Source organism: Anabas testudineus, chromosome 1, assembly GCF_900324465.2.
Source record: "Anabas testudineus chromosome 1, fAnaTes1.2, whole genome shotgun sequence".
NCBI classification, from domain to species: Eukaryota; Metazoa; Chordata; class Actinopteri; order Anabantiformes; family Anabantidae; genus Anabas; species Anabas testudineus.
In genome coordinates, this window is record NC_046610.1 from 12,871,683 (window position 1) to 12,887,537 (window position 15,855).

Genomic DNA, 15,855 nt, shown 5'->3' on the forward strand with positions numbered 1-15,855 from the left:
ACGTGCACAGTCAATGTCTTTACAATCTGTTGGCCTTATGGTGAAAATTCAAAAAATAATTATATGGATCTCTAATAGTTGGCAAATTTTAAAGAAGATCTAATCTTGTTGATTTTATATAAATTGCAATACAACTCAAATGCAATAAATCACATAGATTACAATCACATTATTTGTTTATTTCGTTTCAAAGTTCACTATTGATCTCAGAACCAACTTTCACATACAATTTAATTTTCAATCATTCCTTATACACTTCTAACTTAATATGAAACAAAAATAATAAATACTATTCATGTTTAAAAAGATATAATTTGTATCGATTATTTGTGGATTAAATAAATCGATCAATAAAAATCAGCAGCGCAACAATCGCTTGCCCTTCTCTGCTTTTATTTTGAAATCCGTCGCCGGAAGTGTGTGTGGTGTTAAAAGTGCCTCACTTTGGAGAAAAGGTGGTGCTTTAAAAAGTTCTGTGAGGAACCCTGATGCTGTTCGTCGTGCTGTGGTTTATTACAGATTACACAGAACATTTATCGTTAGCACAACTGTGGCTCTTGAGTCGACGCTTGTCTCTACAGGACACATTAGCGAGAGGAGCTGAGATAATCTGCGGACTCTGAAGTTCACCGACTGTCGAGCTGGCGGAGGTAATGTAACGGTAACGGCAGCTAGCGGCTGCTAGCTAGCTAACTGACTGAACACTGGCGGTCATTCATTTGTTTCCTTGTTGAGTTTATCACTCAAGTCTTAATATAGAGGGGGTAAGTTGTCCTAAAACGGTCCTGTAGATGATGATCCTGACACCCGGTCTGTACCACAGCTAACCTGAACTAGCCCAAAGGAATCTGTGAGAGAAGCTCTTTCAGTCTCTGTTAGACGTGGCTGAGCTGCGATGAAAAGGCTCTTTATTTTCTACCGGGCGATGCAGATGTAACCCTAGATCTGCTTATTCAGAAAAGAAAACCTACTTGTTACAAAGGCTAAAGGTAAAGTCAACTTTTCTGCTAAAGGTTTATTATGAGTTTCTCAGTAAACCACCATTGAAGTGAAGTTAAATGTATAAAGTAGAGACACTATTATATTAATAGGTCTGTGTCTTCTGATGTACTAATGCTTCTAAACACAATAAATTACAAATCACATTAAACACTCTCCTCATAAGTAAGACTTTATTCAGGAAAATGTTTGATGTTTCACAGCGTCAAATTCTTGGCATGCAAACTGTTGAACAATAGTTTAAGCAGTGGTATTAAAAATCAAAACCTGAACTGATGTGTTTCTCAATCAATCATGAATCATTTTCAGAGTTGAAATGATTAATGATTGATGTAGAGATTCGCCTGTGATTTCAGTTTCTCAAGTCTGTGATTTGGAGTAAAGTAAATGATGTTGATTTTTGTTTTATTAGTTTTTTTGACAATAATTGATTTTAGGTTGTTGTGAGGAGACATTTAATAAATGCAACTAATTGATTAATCACAAAAATAATAACAATAATCATTAGCTAGAGTCCTTGTAAGATGTTAGGTCTGGTAGTTGGGGAAATATTTCATTCAGAGATTTCATTCCATACTTGTCATACATGTCTTTCTCTCTATTGTCTCCTGTATTTTAATTATGTATTCATATTACAGATGTTTCAGATAAAAAAGATCTGCTGCATTGGTGCTGGATATGTAGGAGGCCCAACATGCAGTGTGATCGCCCACATGTGTCCAGAGATCACAGTGACTGTTGTGGATGTCAATGAGTCTCGTATTAAAGCCTGGAACTCAGAGACTCTGCCTATATATGAGGTATCTTATCAATTGTGCTGTTATACACAGAGTCTGAGCTAAAGGTAAGGGCTCTGTTCCAAGAGTTGTTTCATTAATGGTGTTGGAAAAGTACACGTTGCCTGGTAACTGTCCCAGATAATGTTTTTGTACACTGTCGGTCCACTGTGAGCTACATGAACAAATTGGTTCCAGATTATTTCGCAACATGTGTACTTCAACTACAACCACGAGCTATGGCATCATCATGAATGACTAGCATAAAGAGTAGTAGCTGACAAGTCACGGAGGACTCATATTACATCTGGAACTAATTGTGCTGTGATTTCTTTCGACATATTCACTGACACACCCTCTCTGTCTCATTTTCCCACTTCCTCCCACCTCAGCCGGGACTGAAAGAGGTGGTTGAATCATGCAGAGGGAAAAACTTGTTTTTCTCTACAGACATAGACTCGGCCATCAGGGAAGCTGACCTGGTCTTTATTTCTGTGAGTCCATCAGTTCTTCTTGCACGAACACCAACGCAATTTATCTAGTTGGAACAGCTAAATAAATACAAATCATGGTCGCACTTTCTGTTCAGGTGAATACCCCAACCAAGACCTATGGCATGGGGAAGGGTCGCGCAGCTGACCTCAAATTTATTGAGGCATGTGCTCGGCGGATTGTGGAGATGTCCGATGGCTACAAGATTGTCACAGAGAAGAGCACAGTTCCAGTTCGAGCTGCTGAGAGCATTCGCAGAATATTTGATGCCAACACCAAACCCAGCCTCAACCTACAAGTGGGTATTAACGTGTGTATGTGTGTGTGTGTGTGTGTATAAAACTCTCTGATCAGTTTGGTGTATTATTAAATTTATGCTGCTTCTTAAGGTGCTTTCAAACCCAGAGTTTCTTGCTGAGGGGACAGCAGTGCGGGATCTGAAGGAGCCCGACCGTGTCCTGATTGGAGGAGACGAAACAGCTGAAGGCCAAAGGGCAATAAGAGCTCTGTGTGCCGTCTATGAACACTGGGTCCCTAAAGAACGAATCATCACCACCAACACATGGTCTTCAGAGCTGTCTAAACTGGTTAGTGTAATGCTGCAACTAATGACTAATTACATTGGTTAATCTGTTGCTTCTGTTAATCCTTGTTAAAAACAGCTTTTTTTTGTGTGTGTGTGTGTGTAGGCAGCCAATGCATTCTTGGCACAGCGAATCAGCAGCATTAACAGTATCAGTGCCCTATGTGAGGCAACTGGAGCCGATGTGGAGGAGGTCGCCAAGGCGATTGGCATGGACCAGAGAATAGGCAGCAAGTTCCTTAAAGCCAGCGTAGGTGAGATACGAGGGAACAAGATGCTTGAAGTTACACTAAATGTAAATTTAAGTAAAACTGAGATTGTTATATCTCTGCCTCTGTGACATCCTGATCAGGTTTCGGAGGAAGCTGTTTCCAGAAGGATGTGCTGAATCTGGTGTATCTCTGTGAGGCCCTCAACCTGCCAGAGGTGGCTTCCTACTGGCAGCAGGTGAGAACTACACAGCACCTTATCTTCCAGTTTTTCTGAAGTAATCAGAACTAATGTAGTTTCTGATTCTCTCAGGTGATCGACATGAATGAGTACCAAAGACGGCGGTTTGCCTGCAGGATTATTGACTGCCTCTTCAACACTGTTACTGGTAAAAAGATCGCTCTGCTGGGCTTCTCCTTCAAAAAGGACACAGGTGACACCAGGTTAGTTTTCATTTTGATTTTTCTTTGCACTCCCTTCTCACACCCTTGCAGATATTTACTACCTACTTCCTTTGTTGTGTTAATCATAAACCTGGAATAGTTTGAAAAGCCACATGAGCTTCCGTCAGTCACTGTGTACAACCTTTGTACATAAAAAAAAAAAAGAAAAAAAAACATGCAGAGTCACTGCTGATCATCAGAGTCTGCACAAACACCTGCAAACACAGTGAACTATCACCTCAATCAGGTTGACACTTAACACAGTGTTTGTGTCGTAACTCCAGGGAGTCCTCCAGTATCTACATCTCTAAATATCTGATGGATGAAGGTGCCAAGCTGTTCATCTACGACCCTAAAGTCCTTAAAGAACAAATCATACAAGACCTCTCCCAGCCCAGCATCTCAGAGGACAACCCAGAAAGAGGTGTGTATCGTGTGAAAGGTTCAAACGCAGGTGTGAAAACCTCTTTTTGTAAGAAATGTGTGCCTTGTTATTTAAGAAACAGTTTTTACCTAATATTTAACCAAATATATTGTACAATAATTAAAAACTGTCCTATGAATCACTAATAAAATAATAAAATGGAAGCACACAAAATATAAGTTATTTATTTAGATTACCTTTGTTCTTTACTTATTATTCTATGATTTATTGGTACCACATTTTAAGAATAATAATTAATAATGATTAAAAAAAAAGTCAAACCATTATTATTGCATTATTTCTCTTACATGCCAAACTATAGCGATGATGACTAGGCGATCCACAGAAATATGAAATGACAACTTATATCTCTTTGCTAATTTTTTTTCCCTCAGTGTCGGAGCTGGTGACTGTAACATCAGACCCATATGAAGCTTGCCAGAGTGCACACGCTTTAGTCATCTGCACTGAGTGGGATATGTTTAAGGTCAGTATAATATTTTTATTTTCCTTCTTTCTCTAAGTGAGTGTAAATGTTTAACTTGCACCACTTCACTTCCAACATAGGAACTAGATTATGAGAAGATCTACAAGAAGATGCTGAAACCAGCCTTTATATTTGATGGTCGCAGAGTGTTGGACCACCTCCACCCTCATCTCCAGAACATCGGTTTCCAGGTGAAGAGGCAGAAAAAAATACCTCACACACAAAAACCAAAATGAACATAAAAGAAAAGTAAACTGATGAACTGACTATAGCAAGCAACGACTGCACTTCACTTTCCATTATTTTTTTCCCTCTCTGCAGATTGAGACCATTGGTAAGAAAGTGATATCCACAAGGATCCCCTATGCCCCGGCAGCTGTTTGTCCTCGCATCGGTGCCCCAGAACCTCCCATCAAGAAAGCCAAAGTCTAAAACTCACCTCTGTCTCTCACACACACACACACACATTCCTTTATTACTGGTCAGACATGTCTTTTACCTCTGTTGTTGGTATAAGTTTATTGATCAGAAAGTCCAAACTGTGAATAATTGGTCCCTTGCTGTAGTTGGATGAGAGGAAGAAGTTTCAGACTTCAGTTCATAATTATGTGGAAGAAGTTCCACCATAAATCATTCCAGACAGAAACTATTATTTTTACACATTTCATGTAGCGTAGCGATTCTCAACCAAACATTTCAGATGCAGTAATACATGCACTACTGTCCGTTTCAAATGAACACTTACTGCGAGTCTACTTTCTTACAGTATTTACTTAAGTAATCAAATATATAAATATTTTTATGTTTTTTTATAAATCATCTTACTATATGTCAATCATTATGTGTCCAGATTATTACAAGGGCCCATGCAATAAAATGTGATGTGTGTTCTTAATTTTTTGCCCGTTGGTTATTTGCAATACTAATGTAGAGGGGAAAAAACTAACAAATGAAACTTGGAAATGAAAATTTGAGAAATTAAGTTTTAATTCTTTAAATACGAATGTACAGATTTGTATAATAATCAGTGTGTGACAGAGCATGTGTTCTTAGATGTCAAATGTTATTACATACAGATAGTGCCCAAATAGTTACAGAATCCTCCACTTCTTAAGATTTGTACTACTAATATAACAAAATATAACTAGTTTGTCCTTGGGAACCATTTGTTTTCATAAAGTCCTGGTTTTGCCTCTGAGTTGCGGCAGCAAACCCCAAAAGAAACTCATGCTTCAATAAATCAGTCCTGAGCCATCAGACATCAAAGTGCTCGTAAACGGAGCTCGCTGTTAAAAGGTCAGCAACTCTTAAGTGTAGTCCAGAGCCCCTGGGGGGGGATGGAGGTCACCGCAGAAAAATAATTTAAGACTCCTTGACGTGCAGAGACGGCAAACTACAGCTACACCAGGCTGTATTTTCTTCTGCCAAGTTTACGTGGACTTTTTCTGCACCCTGCTTATCTACTGAGTTGCAGGCGTGTACCTGCTATTTGAACTCTCCTGACATGTAGACCTCTGGGTTGTTGCAGGTACAAGACAACCACACTGAACAGTAGCAGAACGGTCTCTGTCTTTAACACGAGTCCTGTTGATATTACTTCTGCACTTGAATCTGTCTGCCATCGAACACACTACTCATGACTTTGTGTTAACTGTGGTTCCTGTGCCATGTTAAACCACATGGCACACACACTTTGTAAGCTGCAACAGTGCATTTTCATTCTGCAGGACTATAAATGTAGTTGTGGGTAGGGGAGAGGTATAAGGGCGATACAGGGCAGACTCTAGAAGTTGCTGGTTTGACACTTTGAAGATTTTCAATCTTGTGTAGTAACTTTTCCTTTTCTCTTCTTCAGTAGATTCTTTAAGAAGAACTCACCTGCAAGAAAAAGGGGATAAAATAAGAATTAGATGCTAGATGCATTTTCTTTAATGCGAGCGTGTTAAAACTATGCAACATGGCGTCAGTTTCTAACCTGCTTTGTAGGAAGATCGCACCAGAGGTCCGCTGGCTGTGTAAACAAAGCCCATATCATTCCCAACTTTCTCCCAGTAGGCAAACCGCTCTGGAGTGACGTATTCCTCCACCTAAACCCAAACACACATTGTCAGAATGTACATCAATTTATCACTGCAAGTATTGCTGGGAGTTTACTGTGTTTACCTTTAGGTGGCGTTTAGTGGGCTGCATGTACTGACCAAGGGTCAGGCAGTCCACTCCTGCTTCTCTCAGCTCTGCAATGTTACATAACAATGTTATCAGGTAATGACTGTACTGACCACAAAACATTTTGTAGAAAGATCAGATAGCAAAGTTAGCATACAAAAAATATGTCAGTTCCTCAAATTCAACATAGAAGGATAAGAATAAAAATCAAGAATAAGGTATGGAGCTTATTACAGTGCAAAATTTGTGGCGTGTCTGTGCGGCCAGTGGGGGTTACACACCAGACAGAGAGCTCAGTATCTGTTGGTCGGTCTCCCCCAGTCCCAGCATGAGGGAAGTCTTGGTGAGAACAGAGGGTTTGACCCTTTTAGCGTGTTTCAGGACACTCAGAGACTGGTCAAAGTTTGCTCTGGCATCACGCACTCGCCTAGAAACAGAAATACAAGGTAGACATATTATACCCCTAAACTGAAAACATACACTTACTTAATGATAAATTAACATGGTCAAAGAGGACGATGTCTAGAGTCTGTCTCTTTCTCTATGTACATTCCTGCAGTTCACATGGTATTTATTCTACCAGTAGGGAAATGTTTTTTGTGTACCACCTGCTGGTCAATGTGTGTATTGCTTGTCCTCCTTCCCTGTGACTGACTTCCCTCTTGTGGCAGAGCTGTAACCAACATTACTACTGTATATTTCAAAGGCTAACACAACTGAATCGACACCTTTGAAATTTTAAAAATATGAACTACTGCCTAGTCTGATGTTTAGATGGTTACAATGTGCATTTATGTATTTAAAAGCGTCAAATAACTAAACGTAAATGTGAAACCCTTCCACTCAAATCAATGATTAGCTTCTTGGTGGTTCTCTTGGACAGATCTTCACTGTGCAGAGTTTGAAGCTACAGGGCTGTTTTTACCATATGTTGAATGAGTTGAACATGTGCATGCACAAATTTAATTTGTGACCCCTCAAAAAATCTGGAGCTACTTGTCTAAGTATTATGTAAAACCCTGAATCCTTCAGTGCCCAAACACTGAGAGTGTTGTGCTGATTATTTAAAACCCTTGTTGTCTAAGTTCACTGGCCAATTACATTCCACTAAAATCAGGCTGCTCAAACAGAGACCGAATGCTTTTCTTCGAACGTTGTGCACCTGTCATTGTCAAAAACACAGGAAGCACCAGCTGCAGAAGCAATATGTTATGTCTACGTACCTTTGCAGTTCACGGACTGTCTCCACATTGTGGGCATACACATCCAGCCCTGATAGGGCAACCTTCTCTACTGCTGCAAGGTCTCCCCGAAAATCAGGTGTTAGACATTCAACCAGGATCTGAGAGTTCCTAAAAGAGTATGACAGTAGTGGCTGTTTATTTATTTAGCACAGTTAATAAGAAACAAACACCTGATGAAGCCAAAAGAGATGGGGGATTTTACATTTCCTTCAGGTGTGAAACTGTCTTAGCAAAGTGCTCCGCCCCTCCGTCAGCAATATCTGCACAAAGGGAAAAAAGAACAGGTCGTTAGTGACATAACTACATAATATTTGGCTACAGTGTTTTACAGTGTTTACATTTATGTTGATTTCTAATTTATGTATCTACTTGCCAGACAGTACATAACGAACCCAGAAACAATCTCAAATACCTCTATCAGTCAGCTAATTCAGACAAGTTCCTTAGTGCTGCGATAAGTAATTAACTCTACACGTATTTCTTCTAACTATGGTGTATGGTTGAACTCTAGAAGCATCATGTAGATACACTGATGTACGATGTTGTTACCATCTCTATCAACTGAGGTTAGAACCACATAGTCCAGCCCCCAGGCAGCGATGGCCTTGGCTGTGTTATAAGGCTCGTTGGGGTCCAGAGGAGGGGGTTGACGAGCCGTCTTTATCGAGCAGAACCTGCATCCACGTGTGCATGTGTCCCCCATCAACTATAAACAAAAATTTTCAGTGCTTATGTGTTAATAATCTGGATGCATTTCTGGCATTGCTGGCAGTAGCCTGCGCTGCACCACAAAAAACACTCACCATGATGGTGGCTGTGGCTGTGTTGTACTCTCCTCCTCCCCAGCATTCACTAATGTTTGGACACCTGGCTTCCTCACACACCTGAGAAACAGACAGAGATACACATCTGCACATGCATAAGAACTGACACAGCATTTTTGCAAAATTCACCAAATTACATTTAAACCTTTTTAAAACCTTTTAAATACCAAACAAACAACTTTTTAACTGTCAAATAATTATGGAACACCAACCATAAGGCTTACAATTATTTATTAAGTACAGGAATTTATTAACATTTATATTTCAGGGGGGTTTCAGCCCAGATCATGTGTATGAAATGTTAATATTTAGTGTTTCAAAGTCACAGAGCTCAGTTAAAAGTCTTCAAATACAGGCAAAACTATCCCAAAGTGACTCTAGAAGGCAACAAAGACATATGAAATGACCAGAAAGACCATGTTTGTGCTAAAACTAATGCCTATATTTAGCACTTAATTGACTTCCATTATAAGTCTTTGATTTCCTGAGTCTCAGCAGCCAAACGTTATAATTCATACTAACACATTATATCCCATGGACGTATCCTCAGTGTCAGGAGTATTTGACATTTTATATATTTATAAAATGATTAAATAAAAGCCATACGCTTTTTAATTTCCGATTGTAAAAAAGTCACATTTTTAGATGCCTCAATATGTGTGTGCACATAGAACTTACTGTGTGCAAGTTGAGGTCTCTCAGTGTGTTCTTCAGTCGGTTGTAGTTCTTCCCAATGGGAATCTCGGTCTTTACCCACGGTGGAAGTCGCAGCCTGACATAACACATCCACAGAGCCAGTCACTAAATGTGCAAGAGTCATCTTGTCTTTATATAAATAATGTGGATGATACGAATACAATCCTCTTATAGGTCGCTATTGTGAAATACAGCTGTAACTTTTGTGAACACATTTAGAGATGAATTTCAATAAAAGGACTCATAAATGTTGAATATAAAGTGGAGACTGAGTGGTTTGAATATGGCTTGAAATAGCCTTCAACATCTTATTGTCTTTTATTATGTGCTTCTGTGTTACATGTTCTAAACAGTTACTGATAATGTAGTACAAACATGTCCTGAATAATATCAAATTATCATAATGAATAATGATGTGTCCCTTCTGATGCTCTAAGTTGTCTTGAACCTGTAGGATCTGAAAATCTACACTTCTGCCAACTACATCTTTATTTGATCTTACCTCTCTCCCTTCTGTCTCCTCAGGTTGCCTCTGTACTCTGCCCACTTGCTTTTCTCCGATAGTTCCCCAGAAATAAAGTCTTGTAAATCCGGCCCATCCTCGCTCAGAAGCTCCTTCTTTCTGTCAGCACGGGCTGTGGAGGATTTGGTCACTGTTGTCAGAGTCCTGCTAGAAACCTGGAGGAGGAGGAGGACTGATGGTTAGTTCAGGTACCCCGTGCTTTAACGTGACTGAGTCTTTCTTTACAATCACACATTCTTATGATGATTACGGTATTGTGTGCCACGATCTGGGAAGTTATAAAGAGTCTTACTGTCACCACAGCTGACTTTGTAGCTTTAAGGCCCCTGACCAGGCTTTGCTGCCGACGTTTAGCTAGCTTAGCTTTAACGTTAACTCTTCCCGTTGGCTTTGTTAGTTAGAGACGACCCGAGCAGCAAAAGTAAATACTCACATGCTGGATGAATCTGGCACTCAGCCACAAGTGGTTTGCGGAGAAACGACCAGCAACACCACAACTTTGTTTGAGCAGCGCCATGACTTTAGCTAGCATAAAACTGTCATTGGCAACAAGCTTCGATGAGCGGCTGCTTTGGTCTGGCGTTGCATTCACGCCATGTAGGCAGAATGTAAAAATACATACACTGCCTGTTCCGATTCAATGCACTTGACATAGAAAGTGGTTTTATCTGGAGATCATATATTTTCTAATAAAGATTTACACGTGTGTGTGTTAAGATTTATAAATGTAAATGAGGTTTCGTGTAGTTCAAACTAAATTTGCACTTGTATTATACTATTTCGCAGTCCTCCTATAGTCTTATCGAGCAGCAGCTGTAAATGTAGGTTTAATGCGATAAAGTTGACATGAACTTTTTCTCTTACTTAGGTGTCGGTCTTTACGATATATTGAACACCACACTGCTGAATGAGAGCCTTAATAGCAGACAGCTACGAAGGAAAACAGTGTTTGCTCCTAATTACACAACTAAAATGTTCGGCTACGTTTCTGTCATGTGTAATACTGAGCTTTACTTCTTCTATCCCTTCATTTGTGGATAAGCCATTCTTCTAAAGAATAATAAAAACAATCCTTTTTTCCCGAGCGTCTTTAATGCCTGATGACGCCACGTACGTACGGTACAACAGCGTCGTGACGTCCTTCCTTCCTCCTTTCCTCTGCTACCGGCGAGGTGAGGATAGCTGAATAATAGTTTGCTAGGATCCATCTAACTCCATCTGTGGCAATTAAACATGTTTTGGATTTAATGTTGGACTGTCAGATGTGGACAGCATTGTGTTCCACAATATACGTTGTATTTTGACTCTATTTTAAGTTTATCATGAAATATGTTAGTTGTTTTTCGGATGATCCCGATGTCTATGGGAGGCCTGATGTGGCAGCTCTGCCTCTGCTAAGGGCCGCAGCGGGTTTAACATTATTGTTTGTAAAAGACAGTGTTCGTATTGTTGCAGTTTGTACTAACGCAAACGTGTAGAATAATTTAAAACGTTCAGTTGTAACGTTACACATGGGAGATGCCGGTGTCGGTCCAGTGTAGCTTTCTATTAGCACCTGTGCTAATGCTAATGGAGAGAGGGTTAACGCAGTGTGGTCGTTGTCATTAGCTCATGACAAACGCTGAATTTTACACACATTTTAGTTTTAAACAGCTTCAAACAGGCGTAATGTGTAACAGCAGTAAACGAGTGTTAATTTATAGTTGAAATTCGACGTGCAACGATAGGCCTGTACACTTGAAACTAAATTTCCAAACTCTAACTTTACCTTCTTACTAGCAGCAAGTCTGTTAAGTTACGCACACAAACTAAATAGAAATCTATCTCTTGTCTCTTGTCTCTTTATAGAATGAAGACCATTCTCAGCAGTCAGACTGTCGACATCCCCAACAATGGTAAGAAATGATCAGGATAATACTGAGGTTATGTCAAGCATTTGTTTCTAGTCTGGCTTTTTTGGAGTGTGTTTTCTTACCTTTTTATATGTTGGTTCTGTGTTTTTTTTTTTTCTTGTCGGTCCAGTTGAGGTGAGGTTGAAGGGGCGGACAGTAATGGTCAAAGGGCCCCGTGGTAAACTCCACAGGGAGTTCAACCACATCAACCTGGAGCTCAGCCTGCTGGGCAAGAAACAGAAGAAGGTAAGGATGTTTTTATAAAGTTTATAAAACAAGTGATTAAGTTTTCAAATAGGACCCAAAGGTATATCATTGTTAAAAATGTTTCTGACGATTTGTTTGCTGTAAATTGATTAAGGTAGAAACTAGTGCAGTTGAATGAACGTGATGGGACACACTGTGCTGTTTTCCATAGCTTCGTGTGGATAAATGGTGGGGTAACAGGAAGGAGCTGGCCACAGTTCGCACCATCTGCAGCCACGTCCAGAACATGATCAAGGGAGTCACTTTGGTGAGACTTTGAGAGAATTGGAGTTTTTGATTTATTTTGTTTGTCAGACTGGTATAATTGCTGTGTCTGCAGTGCTTCTCAGTCTCTATGAAGAGTCTTGTTTTTGTGTGTGTGATTGTTGGCAGAGAACGATTTTTCTTCAGAGTAAGACTCATTGCCTCTCTTGTGTTTGACTGCAGGGTTTCCGGTACAAAATGCGTTCCGTGTATGCCCATTTCCCCATCAACGTCGTCATTCAGGAGACTGGAACTCTGGTGGAGATCAGGAACTTCCTGGGAGAAAAGTACATCCGTCGCGTCCGAATGAGGGATGGTGAGTCTAGTCCTGACGATTTGTTACGATATAGTGGTAACAGCATTTTTGTGATATCCTAGTTTCTAGTCTAGTTTATGGGAAAATGTCATCCTGACAGGTCAGAACACACAGTGCATTGTGGCTTGTTGCATACAGGTCTGTGTAGCTACAGACTGGACAATGCCCATGCTGACTCACCTATCTGGTAGGGCTGCAACTAAAGACTCTTTAGTTGACTGATTGGTTTATTGTTGAAACAAAGTTTCAGCAGTTTCCTCTTAATAAATCAACCAATCCACCTAAAAGTCTATGGTGTGATTTGTGTGTTATGTGGTCTACATTCACACACTTATTACATCATATTGTTGGTCATAATTTCTTTTCGAATCTCACTATGGTTTCACAGTAAGGTAACCCCCCCCCTGTAGACAAGATGCTTTCTGATTGGGTGGCTGTTTCAGGGATGCACAGAAAAGATCAGGATCGATTTAAACCAAATATTTTCAGTATTGATTAATTAGAAAAATGCAATTTAAATTTAGTTCAGGATGACTTCAGATGTGACAAAGAAAATGTTAAATTCTCACATGTAAGAAGCTTGAACTGCAAAAGTTAAAGGTTTACTTACAAAAATGTGAAGTGTTTATCAGTATAATCTTTTGTTTTGGAGCAAGATAAATCGCCGATAAAGTACTGCACTTATAGAATAAGATACCTGAAAAATCAAATGATTTAATGCAGTTGTCCAACACTGATGTGACCATTCCGTGTTAAAGTGTCTAAGTAAAATATTGAACCCCAAATTGTTTGGTAGCAGCTTTAGTATCACCTGTGTAAAACATAAATTTCTCCTCTGCCTGTCAGGTGTGGTATGTGCTGTCTCTGCTGCCCAGAAGGATGAGCTGGTGCTGGAGGGTAATGACATTGAGCTGGTGTCAAACTCAGGTACGTCTCAAAAATGTCTCTTCGCGTTAGAAGAGGAAGGATTTGTAGCCCTACCTCTGCTAGTATTCTCCTCCCAGTATATCAGTGCTGTAGTCCATACATTACCCACTGTCTGCAAGGACATGTTTAGTTGTTGTTGGTTCTGCACTCCGTGTCTATGTGGTGACATTATGAGACTGCTGTTTTTACGGCACCATTGTTCAACTTCAATAGTTGACAGTGTAACGGTACAGTGCTTCTAAACAAAGAAACCAAGACTTAATGGCAAAAATGATCTTGTTTCACCAACCACCTATATGCCAAGTTGGATAGAGGTTATCCAACTTGGATGTGTAACTTTTGCTAAAAGCAGGAAATTGCTTTTAAATGTATTAAATTTGGCAAACCTCATTAATGACTCACAGATTGAAGTTGAAACTTAATTGTCATTGTTTTAGTTTTTTTTTCTTTTTTCAAAAAGTACACTGGATTACAGACCCAAAACAAGTGTTTCCCTAGCACTTCATGAGTATCTCTGTCCCCTACAACCTACTCTGCAATTATTGTGATTGTGATGTGATTGTGCTGCTCATTGCCCCAACTTCTCTCTTTTCCAGCTGCTCTGATCCAACAGGCCACCACAGTTAAAAATAAGGATATCAGAAAGTTCTTGGACGGTATTTACGTGTCTGAGAAGGGAACAGTAGTGGAACCGGATCAGTAAAAGTTACATCTGCGTTCGTAGAGGTTAGAAAATGCCGCCGAAGCCTCCTTGTGGGAGGGATGGGATTGCTCTGTCGCCCTTACGTTTTTCCTTTGCATGTTTCTTGTCCTTAGTGTAAATGTCCTTTTTAATTCTTCCAGAGATCTGTTTCAAAGTTCTTTTGGATGAATTGTGGCTCAATGTGATGCTTCAAAGAGACATTTAAAAGTTTTGGTGGTAGGGTTGGGCAATATGTTTCAACAATATGGCATTACAGTTTTTCCTCAATTAATCTGACCATTGATTGTCAGAAGTTATAGGGGGAAAAAAAATCCCAAAGCCTGAAGCGTTGTAAAAGATAAATTACCTGGATATGATAAATTAAAGCATCAAACTCTTACCTTTGAGGAATTAGAACTGCCCAACAGGTATGCTTTTTACAGTATTTGCTGTAAAAAGCAAACTGATCAAAACTTTTATTTGTTGGACTAATGTTTAATCTGTTCATTTCAAATACATTTATGACTGAAGAATTGCAGTACTCTTCATTTGAGATACTGACTTGACTGACTTTTCTGTTGCATGTGGCATGTAAAGCAATTTTGTTCATAATTAGAATTTTAAAATTACTCTGGGTTGCTGTTATGTTACGGCCATAATGTAAAGACCGCATATGGGCTTTGATTACTCATGTTTAGTTATTGCCCAGCTCTGTTTGTTGCTTTACATATTTTTATATATATATATATATATATATTTTTTTATATAACTTCGGTTTAACGTTGTTTACTGTGAAACAATATGCATCTAAAATCAAAGTTAAGTCTATTTTATAGTGCTGATATATACTCGTACTGCTGTCAGGTCTTGTAGTTGAATATTCTTTCCGTTAAGCCTAATCCTACCTGCTGCATGCGGTCATTCATTTTCTCCTCTCACTCGCCTCTTATTTCTTTTCAGCTGCCCTGATCCAACAGGCCACCACAGTCAGAAAGAAGGACATCAGGAAGTTTCTCGACGGCATCTACATCAGTGAGAAGACCACTGTGGTGGAGCCAGGATGCCGAATAAATGTTCACCATGTTCTCTAAAGAAGAATAAAACATCCAACTTTTCCATCTATTGTGTTCCCTGGTTCTTTATTGTTGTTGGACTCTTAGCTGCAGGTCAGAGTGGGTTTAGTTAAAACAGCTCTGTATGTTTAAGTATTAAAATTACTACTGAAATCTAATAGAGAAAACATGAGCTGCCTCCAGTTCATGCTCGGTGTCCAAGACAAGGCCACTAACCCTGTTGACAAAGGTAAAATAGAGCAGCCTGGAAAATAAAACATTTAAGTTGTTCAGTGGAGAAATTGTAATCCTGAGTCTTCATAATTTCAATGTATTTCATTATAGCTGCGTTCTAAAATGAACATGTCCTTGTTGATAACCATATGAGGTTTAATTAGCAGATGGCTCCAGGGCTTTGATAAAAGTAGGTCTCCCTGCACTTTGCCAAAGAAGTTAGATCTGTAGACGCAGTAAGATCAATCTCCTGTTTCTAGTAACTGTTATATTTTAAGCATATTTTAAATTTTGAGTTTAGTAATGAGGAAAATCAGTACCCAGACAATCTATCCAATTCACTGTAAACATTCTGACGTTTCTAGCACCACCATG

The 15,855-nt window shown here is 39.4% G+C and overlaps 3 protein-coding genes across 3 annotated transcripts; 2 read left to right on the forward strand and 1 right to left on the reverse strand.

Annotated features, from left to right (window-relative positions):
- The first annotated feature begins 435 nt into the window (after positions 1–435).
- ugdh (UDP-glucose 6-dehydrogenase) lies at positions 436–5,309 on the forward strand. Its single transcript, XM_026360020.1, has 12 exons — positions 436–650; positions 1,638–1,799; positions 2,168–2,269; positions 2,365–2,565; positions 2,657–2,854; positions 2,957–3,104; positions 3,203–3,297; positions 3,373–3,503; positions 3,788–3,927; positions 4,323–4,414; positions 4,495–4,605; positions 4,736–5,309. Exons 2-12 carry the CDS (start codon positions 1,638–1,640, stop codon positions 4,844–4,846), a joined length of 1,491 nt encoding a protein of 496 aa, XP_026215805.1. The 5' UTR covers positions 436–650; the 3' UTR covers positions 4,847–5,309.
- On the reverse strand, positions 4,922–10,435 carry lias (lipoic acid synthetase). Its single transcript, XM_026360021.1, has 11 exons — positions 10,301–10,435; positions 9,847–10,022; positions 9,327–9,420; positions 8,628–8,708; positions 8,374–8,530; positions 8,027–8,084; positions 7,804–7,932; positions 6,862–7,007; positions 6,578–6,648; positions 6,390–6,501; positions 4,922–6,292 (listed from the first exon to the last, which is right to left on the reverse strand). Exons 1-11 carry the CDS (start codon positions 10,397–10,399, stop codon positions 6,231–6,233), a joined length of 1,185 nt encoding a protein of 394 aa, XP_026215806.1. The 5' UTR covers positions 10,400–10,435; the 3' UTR covers positions 4,922–6,230.
- A 1,170-nt stretch (positions 10,436–11,605) lies between these two features.
- rpl9 (ribosomal protein L9) lies at positions 11,606–15,314 on the forward strand. The gene is made up of 7 exons (XM_026360747.1): positions 11,606–11,762; positions 11,890–12,005; positions 12,178–12,273; positions 12,453–12,585; positions 13,432–13,512; positions 14,109–14,238; positions 15,155–15,314. The coding sequence occupies exons 1-6, from the start codon at positions 11,717–11,719 to the stop codon at positions 14,213–14,215; spliced, it is 579 nt and encodes a 192-aa protein (XP_026216532.1). The 5' UTR covers positions 11,606–11,716; the 3' UTR covers positions 14,216–14,238; positions 15,155–15,314.
- The last annotated feature ends 541 nt before the right edge of the window (positions 15,315–15,855 follow it).

Bases quoted from the DNA above. Each gene is read 5' to 3' on its own strand.
- ugdh (XM_026360020.1), top strand. From the start codon at position 1,638: ATGTTTCAGATAAAAAAGATCTGCTGCATTGGTGCTGGATATGTAGGA. The intron at 2,270-2,364 runs GTGAGTCCATCA...CTTTCTGTTCAG, and splicing joins CTGACCTGGTCTTTATTTCT to GTGAATACCCCAACCAAGAC. The intron at 3,105-3,202 runs GTGAGATACGAG...CATCCTGATCAG, and splicing joins GTTCCTTAAAGCCAGCGTAG to GTTTCGGAGGAAGCTGTTTC.
- lias (XM_026360021.1), bottom strand. From the start codon at position 10,399: ATGCTAGCTAAAGTCATGGCGCTGCTCAAACAAAGTTGTGGTGTTGCT. The intron at 8,531-8,627 runs GTGAGTGTTTTT...TTTTGTTTATAG, and splicing joins CAGCCACAGCCACCATCATG to TTGATGGGGGACACATGCAC. The intron at 6,502-6,577 runs GTAAACACAGTA...GTTTGGGTTTAG, and splicing joins CCACTAAACGCCACCTAAAG to GTGGAGGAATACGTCACTCC.
- rpl9 (XM_026360747.1), top strand. From the start codon at position 11,717: ATGAAGACCATTCTCAGCAGTCAGACTGTCGACATCCCCAACAATG. The intron at 11,763-11,889 runs GTAAGAAATGAT...TTGTCGGTCCAG, and splicing joins TGTCGACATCCCCAACAATG to TTGAGGTGAGGTTGAAGGGG. The intron at 12,274-12,452 runs GTGAGACTTTGA...GTTTGACTGCAG, and splicing joins TGATCAAGGGAGTCACTTTG to GGTTTCCGGTACAAAATGCG.